This window comes from Osmerus mordax, chromosome 28, assembly GCF_038355195.1.
Source record: "Osmerus mordax isolate fOsmMor3 chromosome 28, fOsmMor3.pri, whole genome shotgun sequence".
Taxonomy (NCBI): domain Eukaryota; kingdom Metazoa; phylum Chordata; class Actinopteri; order Osmeriformes; family Osmeridae; genus Osmerus; species Osmerus mordax.
In genome coordinates this window covers 2,006,137-2,023,988 of record NC_090077.1, presented here as the reverse complement: position 1 = coordinate 2,023,988, position 17,852 = coordinate 2,006,137, and the positions used below count along the sequence as shown (strand labels likewise).

General features: G+C 45.8%; 3 protein-coding genes across 3 annotated transcripts; all 3 read left to right on the top strand.

Moving 5' to 3' along the window:
• The first annotated feature begins 165 nt into the window (after window positions 1–165).
• Window positions 166–2,733, top strand: zgc:113436 (uncharacterized protein LOC503528 homolog). The gene is made up of 8 exons (XM_067231444.1): window positions 166–423; window positions 533–726; window positions 853–964; window positions 1,052–1,190; window positions 1,318–1,372; window positions 1,454–1,711; window positions 1,808–1,921; window positions 2,039–2,733. Exons 1-8 carry the CDS (start codon window positions 255–257, stop codon window positions 2,291–2,293), a joined length of 1,296 nt encoding a protein of 431 aa, XP_067087545.1. The 5' UTR covers window positions 166–254; the 3' UTR covers window positions 2,294–2,733.
• Window positions 2,734–2,820: 87 nt separating this feature from the next.
• On the top strand, window positions 2,821–7,976 carry abcb9 (ATP-binding cassette, sub-family B (MDR/TAP), member 9). Its single transcript, XM_067231442.1, has 11 exons — window positions 2,821–3,924; window positions 4,149–4,263; window positions 4,378–4,508; window positions 4,596–4,801; window positions 4,945–5,142; window positions 5,333–5,461; window positions 5,592–5,780; window positions 5,999–6,172; window positions 6,389–6,548; window positions 6,828–6,964; window positions 7,122–7,976. The coding sequence occupies exons 1-11, from the start codon at window positions 3,252–3,254 to the stop codon at window positions 7,434–7,436; spliced, it is 2,427 nt and encodes an 808-aa protein (XP_067087543.1). The 5' UTR covers window positions 2,821–3,251; the 3' UTR covers window positions 7,437–7,976.
• A 207-nt stretch (window positions 7,977–8,183) lies between these two features.
• Window positions 8,184–17,460, top strand: vps37ba (VPS37B subunit of ESCRT-I a). Its single transcript, XM_067231092.1, has 4 exons — window positions 8,184–8,377; window positions 11,192–11,363; window positions 14,034–14,116; window positions 14,425–17,460. Exons 1-4 carry the CDS (start codon window positions 8,273–8,275, stop codon window positions 14,899–14,901), a joined length of 837 nt encoding a protein of 278 aa, XP_067087193.1. The 5' UTR covers window positions 8,184–8,272; the 3' UTR covers window positions 14,902–17,460.
• Window positions 17,461–17,852: the final 392 nt, after the last annotated feature.

Here is a 17,852-nt window from a genome sequence, read left to right as displayed (position 1 = left end):
GATAATTGGTTTTGAAATAGGTCAAGGAGGAACCGAAATGTAAACTTGTGTTTCCATGTCCGTTGGTGTTTTTCCTCCATCGTTCGAGAAGCTCAAACGTTACAAATATTCTCGCTAGATATATCTATTCCTTATTCTACGATTCTTATTTAGGCAGTCATCAAAACTGATGCCTGCATTTAAGGCGTTTTCACTTGAACTGGGAGGTGTACACCGGGTATTCTATTACGTTTGAGGCTTTTTCTGTTGCACAAATGTTGAGTGTGGAGTCCTTACAAGTAGCCGAGGAGGAGGTGGTTGAGTCGAGCTCCAACCGTTTGGGGGATATCTACACCTTTGTGGCTGAGGGTTGCTATCCCCAGACCATGAACCCCATACGAAAGAAGAATCTCAAAAGATATGCTCAGAAATTTATCATTGATGGTGAGTCAGTGGAAACAACCAGTAGTAGTCAAATGAGTGATTTTAAGAGTTCAGCTTTAGATTATGAAGCTATATTGTACCTAACACAGTCTATTATTGGTTACTCCAGAGGGCCGACTATACTATGTGGGACCTAAGAAAGAGGAAAAACGTGAGGTGGTCATAGAAGCCGAACAAAAGAGGCAAATATTCCTAGATTGTCACTTCAATGACATAGGTCATCACCTGGGTCAAAAGAAGACTGTCCACAGGATTCAAAGCAAATACTATTGGCTGGGAATAGTGAAGGATGTGGTGGACTGGGTAAGTAGCTTGTGAATCTGTTGGAGTACAATCTGAGGAATACAGTCTTTACATATGCCATCAGTTGTTTGAGAGCATATTCATAACTGATCGCTCTAGTTTAATTATTGTGTTCTGTCATTGCAGATCAAAGAATGTGAAACGTGTCAACACACAGAAAAGAGCAAAAACATGACCAGGACTCTCCGGCCAATCAAAGTGGATGCTCCTTGGGATATTGTAGGGATTGACGTGCATGGTAAGTCCTAAGTCTAAATTTCTACCTCAATAAAGTGTGAGGTGACTGTTGAAGCCTCTAATCTCCTATGTATGCTATTTCAACTAGGGCCCTTCCAAGTGACCAAGCAAGGAAACACTTATGTGGTCATAATCACCGATTACTTCAGCAAATGGGTGGAGGCCTTCCCCATTCAAAAGCGAGACACCTCCTCAGTTGCAAGATGCATCTCAACATCGATATACAGGTAATGGACGTCTCACTGGAAACTATTAATTATACAAGGCTTCCCAGAAAGGACAACAATTTTGCATGTAACTCAGCATATACTTGAATATTGTTTTTTTTTTTATTATCTTATTGTTTTTATTCAGGTTTGGGGCAGCTAAAACAATACTCTGCACCCAGAACCCCGATTTCTGCGAAGCGGTGAGTTCTGTTCTATGCTCTGTTTAATCTTACCCTAACCGAGGAGAGTAGGTGTCGCTGTAATTATTTGACTGCCAACAGGTGACGAAGCAGCTGTGCGATCGGTGGAGCATCGTCCAAAAGGTGTGTTCTGTAGAGCCGCCCCAGCCGAACCCTCTCCACGACCACTCCAGTGATCAGCTAAAGGAGGCCATCGCACACATGGTGGCAGAGAAACAGTCCGAATGGGACGATTTCCTGGACCCCGTCCTGTTCTTCTTCAGAACCTCCACCAACCACACAACTAAATTCACACCCTACTCTTTAATGTTCAATAGGAAAGCTAGTTTACCCTATGAGGTACAACCTGTTCATATTTCTCTCCACTCAACATTCAATTCCTTCAGTTTTATTTAACTCTGGGCCATTTGCAATTATTCTTTTTTGTTTTTTTAGACTAAACTTAGCCTCCTCACTTATGGCCAAGCACATGATATGTGCTCATTGAAGGAAGAAGCCAATTCCTACATGACAGCAATGGAAGATCAGCAAAACTCTGTGAAACAGCTGGTGAGTCTAGCTTAAAATGAGGCCAAACGTTTATTTGTCCAAACTTTGAGTGGCAGTTTGAGCTTGTTCAACTTGTATTGCCTTTTCACCCGTTGACTTGTGTGTATCTGTTTTCAGGTTCTAGCTAACATGAATGCAGCCTATAAACAAGAGAAGAAGAACAACAAACGCAGAACTCGGAATGTGACCTCAATCACCTTCAAAGTCGAAGACCCGATGTTTGGTTCAGGGGAGTCTCCATCTCCCAAAAAACTGAAAGAAAGCATTTATTTATCATTCCCTGTGGAGACCGTCCTTGCTACTGAGCAAAGTAGCTCTGATGACAAAAAGTGTGACTTGGAATATCCCTTGCCAGGGTCTGATGTGCATTGAATGTTGCCGTACGGTTTCTGCTGTGAAGGGGAATACGGGTAGAACCATTCAGAGACTGTTAAATAGAACCTGCCTCAGTGCCAAGGGGAGAAATTCGGTAAACTGGTGAATAAATCAGTGAAATTGAACACTAGGGCACAGTTTGATTGGTTGTCCAAATATACTGTTTCCTAGAGAATTTGTGTCCAGCTATCGTTTTTTTAATGAAACAGATAAGAGCAGGCCTGTATTTTGTGTGAGTAATCTTGTACTTTACTAAATCATCTTTGTGGTTGTGAATATACTACCCCATGATTTTGGTGGGTATGAACAATGCGCTCTAGCCTTTTTGCTAAAACGTGGGCATGTACTCGCACATTTATAACATACTTTTTTAAAGATAGAAAATTGTTGACAAATGTTTTGCTGCTATAAGTGTGAAGTTATTTTACATGTTTTCTTGTGAAAACTAATATTGTAAAATAAAATGTATATTATGGTTTCATTTAACAAATTGATAACCTGATGTTGAGTTTATTAGTACGGTCCGTTCCAAAGAGTGACCAAGCTATGGAATATGCATTTTTGAGTAAACTGCAACTTGCATGATGTTCGTGAACAGACCACAGTTTTAATTCGGCTTGTGGGAGGGGCTTGGCCAACGCTTCCTGTCGATGTAGGAAATCCATTGTAATAAGTGTAGTTTATGCTACCTGTACAGTAAGGTCAGGTAGAAAAATCAGTTAAACTAACCAAACCCAGTACCAATGTCGACATGGTACGAACGCTAGCTATTGACTAAAGAATGGTAAGGTGATTGCACAGGACACATTTAAAGGAGCAACTGCGTAGGTTGAATGAAATGCAGCGAAGTAGATATTTAGGGGGAAATAGTTTACTGTAAATGTAACTGCTAAATGTATCTACTCTGCGTTGTATACAAAAGCTTCTTGTGCAAATATCCTGATCTCTAAATAAAATGAAGATAAAAGTAGCAGTGAGCTGTACCTTACTTTACGTCTTTGCTGACATTCTCATCACTACTGTATTATACGCACATGGACCACACTTGGCAATATTTTCAGAAGATGCCCGGAATTTTGACATGTTCAGCTCAGTCCTAGACTTATGGGGGACTGTGCTGGTCAGAGCCTGTCTTCTCCTGGGAGCTTCGATAGGGGTACTGTGGAACAGAGAGGATGGGCCTGGGAGGGTGTCCTTCCTGACCACCATTACCATCCTCGTTTGTCTAATCATCCTCAACTATGCCCTGGCCAAGCTGCTGATGCTCACAGAAAAGGGAAGTCTAACACACAAGCCCTGGTTCCTCTGCCTCTTCTCCTGGACCTGTGTGTCCGCTCTGTCGACTGTGCTGCTCTGGCGTTTGCTGGGGAAGGAGCACAGCGCCGTGGGCAATGGAGGAGGGGGTTGCGAGGAGACGGAGAGGCTGGTGGAGAGGGCTGAGGAGCGTGGGGCAGAGGGCGTTGAAGAGCGGGGCGAAGGGAGCGGGGGGAAGACGAAGAGGGGGAGCAAGAAAGAAAGCAAGGACATATCTGACTCGGGAGCCACACTGGGACGATTGTTGTCGTACTGCAGCAAGGACACTGGGCTGCTTTGTGTAGCCTTCCTGTTTCTTCTCATCTCCGCTGTGTGTGAGTGACCCTCTAGGTAGCACGTGTCACCGAGTTCAAGATGATTGTACAGTTGTGACTTTGAAGTGATGTGTTGTAAGTTGTTTAAGACTTGAATTGCCTTTGATCTAGTGGTTTATGACATATGACACATGTGTATCCCTTAACATTCTACAAATTAGTGTCCAATGTATCTACTTATCCAACTTGTAGTCAAAGGTCAGTGTGTAATGTTCCCCATCTAGGTGAGGCGTTTATACCCTTCTACACTGGACAGGCTATAGATGGCATAGTGGTCCACAAAAGCATGGAATACTTCTCCAAGCCCTTAGGCATCCTGGCAGTGCTGGCATTATGCAGGTAAATGCCCGTATTTTGTCTTCACCAAATATCATTCATGATGAAAATCCCATCGGATCATTAGTGTGTTACGGCTTCACACACTTTGATACTTTCCTCTCTTGTTCACCTCAGCTCACTTGCTATGGGAGTAAGGGGTGGAGCCTTCACCCTCGTTTTCGCTAGAATAAACCTTCGCCTCCGGAACCTTCTCTTCAGATCGTTGATGGGTCAGGAGATCGGGTTTTTCGATGCCAACCACACAGGTGATGTCACAATGCTCCCCCCCCCCCCATTCCCTCCATTCTCACCCTCACACGTCCCACAGTGAGACAGCTGCTCTGTTCCCACAGGCGACATCACTTCCCGCCTGACCTCTGACACGACCCAGGTCAGTGACCTCATCTCCAACAACATCAACGTGTTCCTGAGGAATGTGGTCAAGGCCGTGGGGTACTTCATCTTCATGTTCGGCATGTCCTGGAAGATGACCCTCGTCACCATCATGGGCTTCCCCTTCATCGCTGTCATCTCCAAGGTCTATGGGGAATATTACAAGGTACAGTCCCAACAGTGATTGGTTAGGTCCAATGCTTGAAAACAGTGCTTGTCGAACCAACGTCTCGACGTATTTAGCAGGCCACACTAAAGAGACTTTAATAGGACTTTAATGTTAAGAGTTGACCGTTTTGTGATCCCTAGAGATTGACCAAAGATGTCCAGACTGCGCTAGCTGAAGCGAACAAGGTGGCGGAGGAGACCATTTCTTCCATGAGGACGGTCAGAAGCTTCGCCAGCGAGGAAAAGGAGGCGGACTCCTACTACAGCAAGCTCCTGGTCATGTTCCAGCTCAACAAGAAGCAAGCTCTGGCTTACGCTGGCTACATGTGGTCCAGCTGTGTAGGTACCAGGTAGTCGCAGTCTCTTAGAGTAACATGAGGATTGAAGGAAAACTTAATAACGGCACAGAGAATCTCGTTCCTGGATGTCTTGTCATTGTTATGCTGTGATCTTAACTACTTTATTTGCTCTGCACTGTCCTTTACGATACTTTGGAGCGCTTTTAATTAATATTTTCCGCTTTGACCAGATCTCAGAACTTGCTCTTCAGCTGGCAATCCTGTACTATGGAGGTCACCTGGTGGTGACAGGTCAGATGACCGGGGGGACCCTGATTTCCTTCGTCATCTATGAGCTGGAGCTTGGAGCTTGTCTGGAGGCAAGTCCTGCATGTTTATCCAACTGTCACAGACTTGCTTTCAATGAATGGGATTTTTACAGTGGAAGAGCTAAGCAAAAATCTTTTACAGCCTTACAAAACGTTGTTTTGGTCTGTTGACTTGTTCCAGAGCATAGCGTCGGTGTACACAGGCCTCATGCAGGGGGTGGGAGCAGCAGAGAAGGTGTTTGAGTACCTAGACAGGAAGTCCAAACATCCCCAAGATGGAACAGAGGCCCCTGACATCTGCAAAGGCCTGGTGGAGTTTAAGGACGTCTCGTTTGCCTACCCAACACGCCCTGAGACAGAAATCCTAAAGGTATGCATTATAGATGACCTGGAATGTAATCTGATTCAAAGGCCGTTTGGTCTAAACGAGCACATCTGATATCATTTCACGCTCTAGCTAATACAGTACGCTGTTGCCACAAAAGCAAAACTAGTGTGCATGTCGCATTCATACATCATAAAATGACAAACATATGCCGGGGAGACAGGTCATGAACAGGTTATGAGAGTTGTTTGTTGTGTATCCAGGGAGTGTCCTTCACTCTGCGGCCCGGGGAGGTGACAGCGTTGGTGGGGCCCTCGGGCAGTGGTAAGAGCTCTTGTGTGGGCCTGCTGGAGGACTTCTACCTCCCTCAGCAAGGCCAGGTGCTGCTAGACGGGAGGCCTGTGCACACCTATCAGCATAACCACCTCCACTCACGGGTCAGTGCTCTGAGCAATCCCTTTGTCGTCAAGCAAGTCTTTTTATATTTCCGTCCTGTCTGGTTAGAGAATCTGTGTCAACGCACTCTTACTGTGCAGGTTGTGTGTCATGTTAAGCCTTTATTATTGTCTGCTGGGATTGATGAAGTGGATGCGGTTTATCCGTGTTCACCACCAGGGGGCAGACGTGTTCAGTTGTTCTTTGTGTCACTGCAGATTGCACTTGTGGGTCAGGAACCGGTCCTGTTTGCCCGCACTGTTGAGCAGAACATCACCTATGGCCTGACTGGGGTCCCAAAGGAGGCGGTGGTACAAGCAGCCACCAAGGCCAACGCTCATGAGTTTATTACGGGCCTCACAAAAGGCTATGACACAGGTGAATGACCACAGAGCTGCTCTCTGGGCTGTTACAGCTCAAACACATCATTAACTTCTGTCGGAAGATCCCCGACTTATACACGAGCACTGAGCAGTCTTTATGGAAGCACGATCAACTGTAAATAACCTCTCCACACGGTTTTTGCATAGCTTTACATCGCTGCTGGGTCTCATGCAGGGGCATTGTTTTAAGGACAGTGAGCAGAGCGGTTCAGCGATGGCTCGCCAGGCTATCGTTCTACTTAATCGTTTACGCTGGTTTCCATGCTTCCTGCAGGTGTGGGTGAAAAGGGGACTCAGCTGTCCGGGGGCCAGAAGCAGCGTGTGGCTATTGCACGAGCCCTCATCCGCAGCCCAAACGTCCTCATCCTGGATGAGGCCACCAGTGCCCTGGATGCAGAGAGCGAACACCTTGTAAGTGCGTGCACCAGGTTGTGGCTGTCCCTGTTCCCCCCTTTTTTTGTTCCTAAATCATGCTGAACCTGTTGAGTGATTAATCTATTACTCTGTAGTAATAATCCTCCATTGAAATGTAGCTAGTTTTGTTTACGTCTGCTCCTCTGTACCCCAGGTCCAGCAGGCTCTAAACGGCATCATGCGCCAGCACACAGTGTTGGTGATCGCCCATCGCCTCAGCACAGTGGAGCGGGCCGACAACATCATAGTGATCGACCGGGGCTGTGTTGTGGAGCAGGGCCCACACAGCCAGCTCATGGCCAGTCAGGGCCTCTTCTACAAACTGGTCCAGAGGCAGGTCCTGGGCATTGAGACAGGGGCCGAGCCCCTCAATCCCCCAGTGGTTCCCCCCAGGAAGTCAGAGAGTGGTGGTCAGCTAAGTAGACAAACTAGCGACACCAGCGAATCAGAATGTCACACACGCTACTGAGAGTTACCGAGAGGGGAAACCTCACATGGACTGATTACTCAGGGGCATGGAATACACTAAGCAGTGTACTTCCTCCACTGGACAGGATGTTCACCGTAATAGTGAAAAACTTGATTTTAGATCTGCACTTTACACTCATATATAATCACTTTACATCCAGTCCAAACTGATTGCTGAATGACCAACAAAGGATGAGGGAGTTTGATGACAATATAACAGTTTACAGAAAGGTCCTCCTGCATATATAAAAAATGATATATAAATATAAAATGATATATAAATACAGTATACATAGGCTACACTTCAAACGTACGTCTCACAAGACTCCTCTGTATGTAGTAGTAACAACAACAAAAAAAGACTAAATGTAACAAGGTACAGGAACAAGCTACAAAATGTGCCTTTGCTTGAGATACATGTACTTGATTTCATGACTGTATTTACTTCTTTATGCAAGGACGTTTTGAAAGTGCAATAATAGTATCTTATAATTGAACTCTTACGGGCATATACATATTTGTAATAGAGGAATGTATGACACTAAACCATACACCATTATTTATTGTGCAGTGTATTTATTTTTGTGGTGCTCTTTTCATTGGATGAATTAAATAATATGGATGTTGTATAATATTATTTCACGTTTTCAATAGTTTGCGATAGTATGATGTCATGAATATGGGCCTATCCACCTCGTTGACTGGACAACGGCTTCCGGTGTGAGACGCCAGCCCAGACAGTCAGCTGAGTTCGCTTCCTCAGAAACTTGAAGGGCTTTTTTTCGGAAAACGAAAGGGGTTCGGCGAGGGGAAGAAGCGAACACAACAGCGCGAGAGATGTCTAGTTTTGGGAGCATGTTTAACTCGTACTCGATTGCGCAGCTTAACGAGTTGCTTGAAGATGATGAAAAACTAAATCGGTTTGTTCAGGACATGGAAGAGGTAAGTCTAATCATTTGGTTTGTTACATTTTAACTTCTCGCATGTTGCCAATCCCTTTGTTTTGTTTGTTCGTGCCTATATGGGCTGTAAATGCTTTCATATCCTAATTTATCCAAAAGTAGCACGTAGCAAACCTGGATCGTTTCCCAGTTCTTTTCAGATATTTCTCAACGCTCAATTTTTAGTCGACATCATAAGTAGTCTTAGATCAGCCTACTGGTACATGTAGCCTTAGCTGTTAGTTAAAGTTTGTCCTTCACGAACACCTTTGTAATAATTTCCGTGATCTAGATAGGGGGGGGGGGGATGTTGATTATTGATTGAATTGTTGGGATTGACATGCCAACACCTTTGCAGTCGACGTAACGTATGTAACACTGACAATTGCGACCTCGACATCGTTTTCATCCGATGTTTCCATGAAATCCAAGCAAATCATCATAGGCTGCATGTGGACGACTCAATTTGCAAGTAGTTAAACAGACATATAATTCCAGGCACTCATAGTGGTGAGTGACACAGCAAGAGTTTATCGTCAAGTCGCCAAAGTACTCACACATACTAGTGCAGGTATGGTCATTGGCTTTGTAACGTTATTCACTCAATGCCTCTAATTGAAGGTCACGAGCTCTATTTTCCAAGCGATAAGTTTATTCGGAGTCAGGTGGCTGAGCGGTTAGGGAATCGGGCCAGTAATCTGAAGGTTGCCAGTTCGATTCCCGGACGTGCAAATGACGTTGTGTCCTTGGGCAAGGCACTTCACCCTACTTGCTTCGGGGAATGTCCCTGTACTTACTGTAAGTCGCCCTGGATAAGAGCGTCTGCTAAATGACTACATCTAAATCTTCTCTGGACAACAACCCATGAAGCAGCATATTAAATATTTGCCTTTCTAGAAGTCTACTGTTTCTAGACCACCTGTCATAAACGCTTGCCTCGTTTATCCCAGACATGGCATGGGAAAGCTATGGGAAAGCATTCCCCTGCATCTATAGTAGACCAACATCCAACCTTGTAAAAAATATACAATGATACAAGCTCATTTGCAAATGTTTACATGGGTTATCAGCAAAATCGCTTCCATCACCCCACGTCTATGTGGATCCTGTTTATCTGGAATACAGTGTTGTTTCATTTTCCTCCATGTGAAAGCGATGGTAGAAGTTGCTTAATTCACAGACCTGGCCAGGGTTGGCCGGTTGCTTGGTAACTCATTGACAGTTGCTTAGTCATTGCCTAAGAATTTGGTGGTGGAGTTGTGTTGGTTGGCAGTTAAAAAGTGATACTGCAGAGACACACCTCTGTTGAATAAGTCTCATTTGTACAGGTACAAAGGTGAAACTGATGAACAACATATCCGTGTGCATTTGTAGCATGACATTGGAAAATGTACACAGTGTTGCTGTAGCTTATAAATTAACGGGTGTCACTTATGGACAAATGGCTTACTCACTGTAAACATTGGCTCTCAGATCAGGATACACATGAAACTCACATAGCAACAGGGAATAAGTCATTATTATGGTATTGACTGAGAGCAAATGTAACGTAGGCTACATGTAATTTACTGTAAATGTTTTTTTTTTTACTTTTCATTTGTTCATATAGGCTACATCAAGCACACATAATATGCTTTCATCTCAACATAATTGTCTCTCCCTAAATACATTCAAAGAGCGTACTGTGTGAAACAGTACAGGGGAGACATGGAGGGTATTGGCACAATCCAACCAGCACAGCTGTGCATGAATAGGCCGATTAGCACATCTTCAAGGCAGAAACGCAAGCTAACGGCAGAAAAAGTTCCTTTAGTGCAAACCTTACAGAAGGATCTCTGCTAAGATGACCTAGTTTTATATCACCACATGCTGCTGATTAACTCAACATTTTGCATTGGAAGTGATTAGTGAAGTGAATCAACCTTGTCTGGACTGTTGGCTGCAGACAGTTTAATGGCTCTTGTTTGAGAGTGTTTGTGTCTACATGAGCTGTACCAGTGGTTAGAACGAGAGAGGAAGAAGGGAACCAAGGGGGTGCAAACAACTTGCACCCATCTAGTCCTGTGGTTAAGTGTTGGTTAAATAAGGTACTTACAATATCAGCGATTTTTGTTCGCAGCAGAAATGCAATAGAAGCGGCTGACATTGGTGAAGAATATTGTTTACCAATGACTTGTCTATGATTGTCTTTGTTCATTTAATAACAACTGGCTGGCTCGATTTTACTGTGGGGCTGCTTGAATGTTTTTGTGGCTTCTGTTTGGCTTCCGTGTTCGCAGTGAGAGTTAGAAGGAGGCATTTCTTCCAGCCAACAATTATGTGTTGGTTTGAAAACACAGGCCTGCAGTTATAGATGCTATTTATGGCCATGTTTTTCCTGACGCTTTCACTGGACGTGAGATTGTGATTCTTGGGAGTAGAATGATGGTCACCTCCTGTCATAACGGTGGAAGTGGAATGGTTTAAACCAATTTAAACCCTGGTCTCTAAGGCTGTTCATCTTGTTTCACCCTCCTGCCAACCAGACCCACAAGTTTGTCGTTCTGGATGGAACATTAATTTTGTGTCCAAGCTGTGTGTTATATTTACAGGACTTGGCCGCATGCTTATTCCTCCCATGCCAAGCTATTTCCGTCCACGGAGGTCATCCTGCCCTCCGTCATTAGTCGCCAAAAGTGTCCAGATTCTCTCTTTCGTTCGTTTATCTTTGACTCCGCCTCCCCACCTTTGGCATGGATAAAAGTATCTGCTAAGAATTGAAAAGATGTATAGTTATTACTACAGTATTGGTGATGTGTGCGTCTGTGTGTTGCAGATCCAGCAAGTACAGCAGAAGAAAGAGATGCTCCTGACCAGTAATCGCAGCCTGGCAGAGCAGAACCTGGTTCTCCAGCCCACCCTGGAGGAACAGAAGAACAAGCTCACCAAGCGCTACTGCCTTCTCCAGGAAGGCTTCGAAGCCTACCAGCTCCGCAAGTCCACTCTGGGTAACCATCCGGATCGCCCGACACCTAACCCTAGCTTCAGCTTGTTCAACATGAGATGTTGTTGGATTTGGGGTCATACTAGGTGCGCCCGGGGGGCTTTTAAAGGTGTCATTGACCGTCATAAGGGATTGAAATATCGTGTTATCTTCCCTTTTGTTTTCTTGTGCTATTTGATGACACACACACTGCACAGATCGGACTAGTTCAACCAGTACCTGGTGTTCCTGGAAGTGACACTAAGTCGTAGTGGCCTATCTAGGCTTCACTCCAGCCCCAGTCGATCCCTGGAGTCACCTTGAGCAGGTTCCTGCTCCAAACACAGTCCATGTCAGCAGTATCTGAGACGGAGGGGGAGAAAGCGGGGGAGAGATATTGGCTCCCGTTCCCCTTCTCTGACACAATCCTGCAGAACGTTGTTGTGTGTGATTAAGACATTTACATTACATTTACATTTAGTCATTTAGCAGACGCTCTTATCCAGAGCGACTTACAGTAAGTACAGGGACATTCCCCCGAGGCAAGTAGGGTGAAGTGCCTTGCCCAAGGACACAACATCAGTTGGCATGACCGGGAATCGAACTGGCAACCTTCGGATTACTAGCCCGCTTCCCTCACCGCTCAGCCACCTGACTCCCTGTGACTCCTTAAGACATGGAGTGGTGACACGTCTGACCTTGTGTGACGTAACGGTTGCCAGGCAGCCCACTGGAAACAGTTTCCCAACAATAGTCTTCTGTTTGTTCCCGGTTACTTAAACTCTGCTAAAGTTGAACTTTGCATCCCAAATGGTCACAAGAGTATGGCTGATTCTCTCCTCGAACCACAATGGCCAGACCATTTTTCCTAACGAACATTCTGTGACGAACGTTGCAGTGACATTCCAAAGCCCCATTTATGTGTGGGTATGATTCCTCAGCGGGCGGTCAACGAATACGACAGCTTGTCGTTTGTTTACGACAGGATGAAGGGGGGCGCGGGGAGGGGGTTGTGAAATAAAATGTAGGTTACCCGCCTCTCCCATCGTGCGCTGTCTGTCCTAGTTGTGGGTTTGCCGTGAGCCGCAGCGGTGCAGCTGGGCAAGGACGACACCGCTGAGAACCACTCAGCCGCTCGACCCAGATGAAACGCCCCGTCCTCGGAGGCAGATCTCAGCATTGTCCCCTGTGTTTCCTTACTCATGCAGTTCCCCTCCCTTCCCCTCATCCTACAACCTCCATGGTAACAGGGAAATTGTTTGAGCCTCCCTGTAGGGTGGCACTGGGGGCCAGAGTGGCAAGGGGGCAGGGCACACGGAGCCCCCTCCCTGCCCCTCAGGACAGCAGCCCACAGTGGGCCATTGTGCTGTCGCTGCTGGGATGGCGAGAGGGAAAAACAACAAGGGGGAGAAAGAGGCGGGGGAGGGGTGTGTGGGGTGGGGGGGGGGGGGGACACTGAGAGAAAGGCAGGCTAACTCTCCCCCTCAGATTCTAGTGTGGAGGATGGGCTGTATCCATTTCTAAATGGCAGTCTCATGATCCCAGGGCCCAGGCTGGGTGTGTGTTTGCTCCCTGAGAATCGCACCATTGTGTGGAGGGGTGCAGATACCTCCTGTGAGTCTGTGTCATTATGGGGGAGGGGGAGGTGTTCTGCCTGCCACACAGCTAACAGGCCTGGGGCCGGAAGGAGACCTGGCCTCCCTCCTGACAACCAGGCTTTGGCTAACAAATCTCTCAAAGATCAGTCGTGGACTGACGTATGCCGGCATCTTTCAGTGGCGTGTCTGTGGTGGGCTCTGAGGGGCGGCCTGAGACTGCACTAACTTGTCAGTGTCAGTTTGTTGGTGGAGGACTAATTCCCTGTGAACTGTGACTCTGGCTCACACAGCTGGGAAACGCTTTACATCATGCCCGGGGAAAGCTGGTTAAATTAAGCTTTTTTATTTTCCTCTTTCATCTGGCGCTGGGGTGGGGGAAGGGGGGGGGGGGGCAAGCTAGGCCTTTGTCCGGGCCTGACCCCGATTTCTCTCATGCTCCCGTACGACACATTCTCTGGAGGTCTCTAATGGAATGTGGAGCTCAGTCTTATTCATAATCCCTTCAACGGTTGTGAACATGAATGTAATTGTTGGAAGTGAAGTGTAGGCCGAGTACAGTATTGAGGGCTGTTTCGGTTGGCATGAGGTTTGACACGCATGCACAGTCACAATTCTAGGTGTGTGTGTGCGTGTGCCTGTGTGCGTACGTAAGACTTTATTTGCATGGTGTCGTGTTCTCTGTGTAATCCCCGCCCCAGCTGGTGTTGCCTTTCAGTAAGCACAGCAACAGATACCAAACCTACAGATATGCATCCTTGGAGACACTAGCTCTATTTTCGTGCATGAGAAGGCAATCTGTGAGCGTCAGTAGGCATGTGTGGGCAAGGCCCAATGACTGTTCTGGGTGTCAGTTAGGTGTGGGATCCCACAAGACTGACTGAACACTTTAAATTGTTAATCCTCACAACCTGTCTTGTGATTTATGACACGACTCATTTATTTCCACAAGTAAGCTCTCAGGAATAAGTACCACAAGCGACAACGAATCTGCGACATGTTTTAATATGTATAAATGTGTATGTATGTCTGGACCTTTTCTTTTGGAATATATACATATACATATCGTATTAGTGAGGTGACTCTTTCTTAATCCACAGACCACAAGTCTGGGAACAGTTCTCTGGACATGTTGCTGGCCCTGCTGCAGGCAGAAGGGGCCAAAATAGAAGAGGAGACAGAGGTAAGCTGTTCTGCCACCTTCCAGTCACGGCATGACCTCATGCCTCCCGTCTGCCCGTCTGTAAACTGTGTCTGACTGGGCTTTTGTACCTGCCTTTCCTGTGCTTTGTTTGGGTTACGGACACCCTTTTTATCCTTCGTAACCTGTTATACTCAATGCCCCTATGTGTGAGTTTCCTATGTGTGAGTTTCTCTCGGGGCATGACATTTCTCCTATCTTATTTCACATTGACGTATGTGGCTACAATTTTCAGGTGTTGGAGGTTGCTGTTAATGTCAATCTGAGCTCTTCTTCTATGTTTGTGACAGAACATGGCAGAGTCCTTCCTAGACGGCGACATCATGATGGAAGCCTTCGTAGACGACTACCATAGCAAGAGGAAGCTAGCCCACCTGAGGAGGGTGAAGATAGACAAGCTGCGGGAGATGGTGCTGAACGGCCACAGTCTGCCCCCGGCTCAGTCCCCTGCCCCTCGCCCCCAGGAAGTCTCCGCCAGGCCCTCTCCCCTGCACACAGAGGCCATCAGCAGCTCCCCGGCCCCCCAGCCCAGGAGGGCCCCCCCTCCCCCTCCCGTCCAGCTGTCCCCAGCCTCAGGCCCGGCCCTGCAGTCTCCGGCCTTCTCATACCCCTCCACCCCTTACCCTCCAGTTCCCCCCAGGTCGGGCCAGCCTTTTCCCAGTGTCAACTCCGGGTACCCCCAACAATATATGTCCCAGTACCCCCCCGCCCTCCCCCGGAGGCCTCCCCCCCGCATGGCCCCCCAGCCTGGTTTCATCATGCAGTAACGGAGGTGCCGGGCGCTGTGAAGGTGCAGGTCTTGCGGTGGACTTTCGCTGCGGCTTTCCCCTGGTTGGTTGACCTCCCGGGACAGCTATGGGGAACGCGACCAATCACAATCAAGATGGCGGAGGGACATGGTCTGGGCTGTTCGCCCTCCGCCGAACAACAGAATCAACAAACAACTCCGTGGATTTCCACTCCTCTCATCTGAAACTACATTCTGTAATCACTCTGGCAACTAAAGGTGTTGCCAGACCGGTCTGATTCTGTTGAGGCAAAACCCCATGCCCTTTCAAACGCTGTTGGGAGGCTGTAGTGAGGAAAATATGTCAATCTAGGGTTTACCGGCTTGGATCAACTCATAAACTCTGAGCCAAATATCAACAGTCAACAGTCACTTAAGTGACTTCCTGTACCTGTGTGCCATGGCAGACGGGAACAGTGCCATCTTGCAGGGCTTCTTTAAACACTGCGGCATTTGCTCCCTCTAGTGGCCATCTATTGAATAAACATGTCATTTGTCATGTCATTTGCTTGTCAGCACACACTCCTCTTGTTTGGCCCTTACAGTCTTTTAAAGAAATTGAGGTATTCTGTGAGACGCTTTCTTTCACTCAGGGACACACTGGGGCTGTACAGATCTATTGTACTGCATCTCAAAAAGGTAGCGTGGAAACAAGATTATTGCGAAACGTTCTGCAATAGCTACTTTTACATTTGGAAAAGATAACACCCTTTGCTCACTGGTGGAGGTGTACAGAGGCCCATAATGTCACCTGGGCTGTTGAATGGAGGACTAGAGCCACAAATAGTGAAGCTATTTTTAATCTTGCATTACCCAGGCTTCCTTATGAAAGACTGGTCAAATGTATGCAAACTGTGACCATACTGTGCTATTATCCAAACAATAATCTCCCACATCATTAGAATCAGAATCTTGATCCACTGTGTCATTGTGTGATTTATCTTTCACAGGGTACTTTTGAACTCAGAAGATTTTCAATGAGTAATGAATAAATACTCACAATTTACGTAATTCTAATGCTTTTGGGAGGAGTTCAAATGTTGCCAGGATTGACTGACAGTCATTTGAAAGTTTGTACAGAGTTTCTCTTTCCCAGCTGTTTTAGGGCAGGCTGAGTATGTGGTCGGCCTGTCTGTCCTGGAGAGAAAGGTGGTACTGGCCCATGTCTCCCAGGACGTAGAGAAGAGTCTCTGTCAGAATCATCACTGAATCTTTTAACACCAGGTCTTTAGGACTTTTTAATGAAGGTGTAGAGCCATGTAAAGTTGTTTTGATCCTTTCTCCTTGTAACACTCATATTCTTCATTAAATGGGTCCTCCATGTGCACTTACTTTGAAACTATAAGTACGGATCAACTCATGTACTAATTCGCTGTCTTTAGCGTGCTTTTGGGATTGAAAATCACGTTGACTTTGAATTTTTCAGATATAAAGCCTGTCTGGTTTCTTAAGTGTTTGATTTACTAAGGGCCAAAGATTTAAGAGGGGATCATAAAGGTATAATATCGAATCCATTTCTGTGTCAATCACAAATTGACACAGACAGATCTGTGTCTGTGTTTCTTATGTCTTCAGCCAATAGTAGCTAATCAGGAAGCGAAGCTTCATGCCTCCTTGAATGAAGCTCTTCTGGTAAAGTTTCTTTTCTGTCAACAATTTTTTTCATTAATTACATAACGAAACATGCAGCACTTGTATTCATCACTCCTCAACTGTTTGTTTCCTGAATGCTGTACTGTTCAAGAACCACAGAGTGCCTACGCTCGACTAGATACTGAAGCTGATCTCACACTGCAGCCCAGACAGAGTACTGACATCGTGTTGATGGTCAGTGGCCCCCCTGTCTCTGGATCCAGACTAGTCCTGCCCATGGAGGGCTTCCTCCTCCTGCATGACAAACCCCTCATCTTATTGTGCTGAAACTGGGATTACATGCCTGAAACTATGTTGTGTCAAACTGACTGGCTGGCTGTCAGGCTTCCACTCTCAGTGCTGTTGTTGTTGAGCTGGAGTCCTGAGAAGTCTGTGGAACTTGAGACCGGGAGACATGTTTTTGTTTGCAATGTTTGTGTTGGTCTCTCTATCTACTGGTAGTTGTGAGTTGCAGAAGTTCTGCGCATGTGCATCTGGTAAATGAATATCTTAAACCTAACAGAGCTCTGCCTTTGACTCATATCAGACTAAAATGTACTAATATTGGGAAGGACACAGTGAGTGTTCGGTTGTGAGACTGGATATGGAAAAAGCCATGCTCCTATTTTCCAATTGAGGAAGGAATTGTTTATACCAGCTAACTAACAATTAATGAGCGTGTGTTTTTGCATGTTTGTATTGGAAAGGTGCATATTTAACGTGTCATAGTCTTTCCATTCTTTCTCTTCATATATTTTTCTTATATAATTATGCTGTATGGACTGTTTCTAGTGATCTTATGTTTTATATGTCGAGATTGTGTGTTTTAGGTTGGGCTGTTAAATACTTTAGAGGTTGAATGTATGACATGTTCCAGGATAGTTAATAAATACATCTTTTTTTATAACTTGCTTGTTTTTCTCTTCATTAACTTCAGGGGATAAGAGGGACAGGCATAACATTCGTGTGATCAATATATTGTTGACTTGAGAATATGAAAGCAGTTTCAACACTACAAAAAACTTTTTACCAAGGAACTGCATTCAGCTAATAAATCAGAAGGCATAGTAACGTTGTTTGCTCAGTTGAAAAAATTAGACAAGAGACCCATCTAGCGTACAACATGGATATTAAACAATGTTTCTTTGAATGATTTGAACCGTCTTTGAAACGTATGATTTTGAATGCACCCCAAGTAATCAGCACGTGTACGCATTACGTTTCCATGGCTACGTCATGTCGTTAGGGGATTCGACTCCGCCATATTGTAGGAAATCCGTCTGTGCCCTGTCAGATTAC

Coding starts and splice junctions, on each gene's coding strand:
- abcb9 (XM_067231442.1), top strand. CDS start 3,252: ATGAAGATAAAAGTAGCAGTGAGCTGTACCTTACTTTACGTCTTTGCT. Junction 4,509..4,595: donor TTTCGATGCCAACCACACAG/GTGATGTCACAA, acceptor CTGTTCCCACAG/GCGACATCACTTCCCGCCTG. Junction 5,143..5,332: donor GCTACATGTGGTCCAGCTGT/GTAGGTACCAGG, acceptor CGCTTTGACCAG/ATCTCAGAACTTGCTCTTCA.
- vps37ba (XM_067231092.1), top strand. CDS start 8,273: ATGTCTAGTTTTGGGAGCATGTTTAACTCGTACTCGATTGCGCAGCTT. Junction 11,364..14,033: donor GCTCCGCAAGTCCACTCTGG/GTAACCATCCGG, acceptor CTTAATCCACAG/ACCACAAGTCTGGGAACAGT. Junction 14,117..14,424: donor AAATAGAAGAGGAGACAGAG/GTAAGCTGTTCT, acceptor TGTTTGTGACAG/AACATGGCAGAGTCCTTCCT.
- zgc:113436 (XM_067231444.1), top strand. CDS start 255: ATGTTGAGTGTGGAGTCCTTACAAGTAGCCGAGGAGGAGGTGGTTGAG. Junction 1,191..1,317: donor ATCTCAACATCGATATACAG/GTAATGGACGTC, acceptor GTTTTTATTCAG/GTTTGGGGCAGCTAAAACAA. Junction 1,373..1,453: donor ACCCCGATTTCTGCGAAGCG/GTGAGTTCTGTT, acceptor GACTGCCAACAG/GTGACGAAGCAGCTGTGCGA.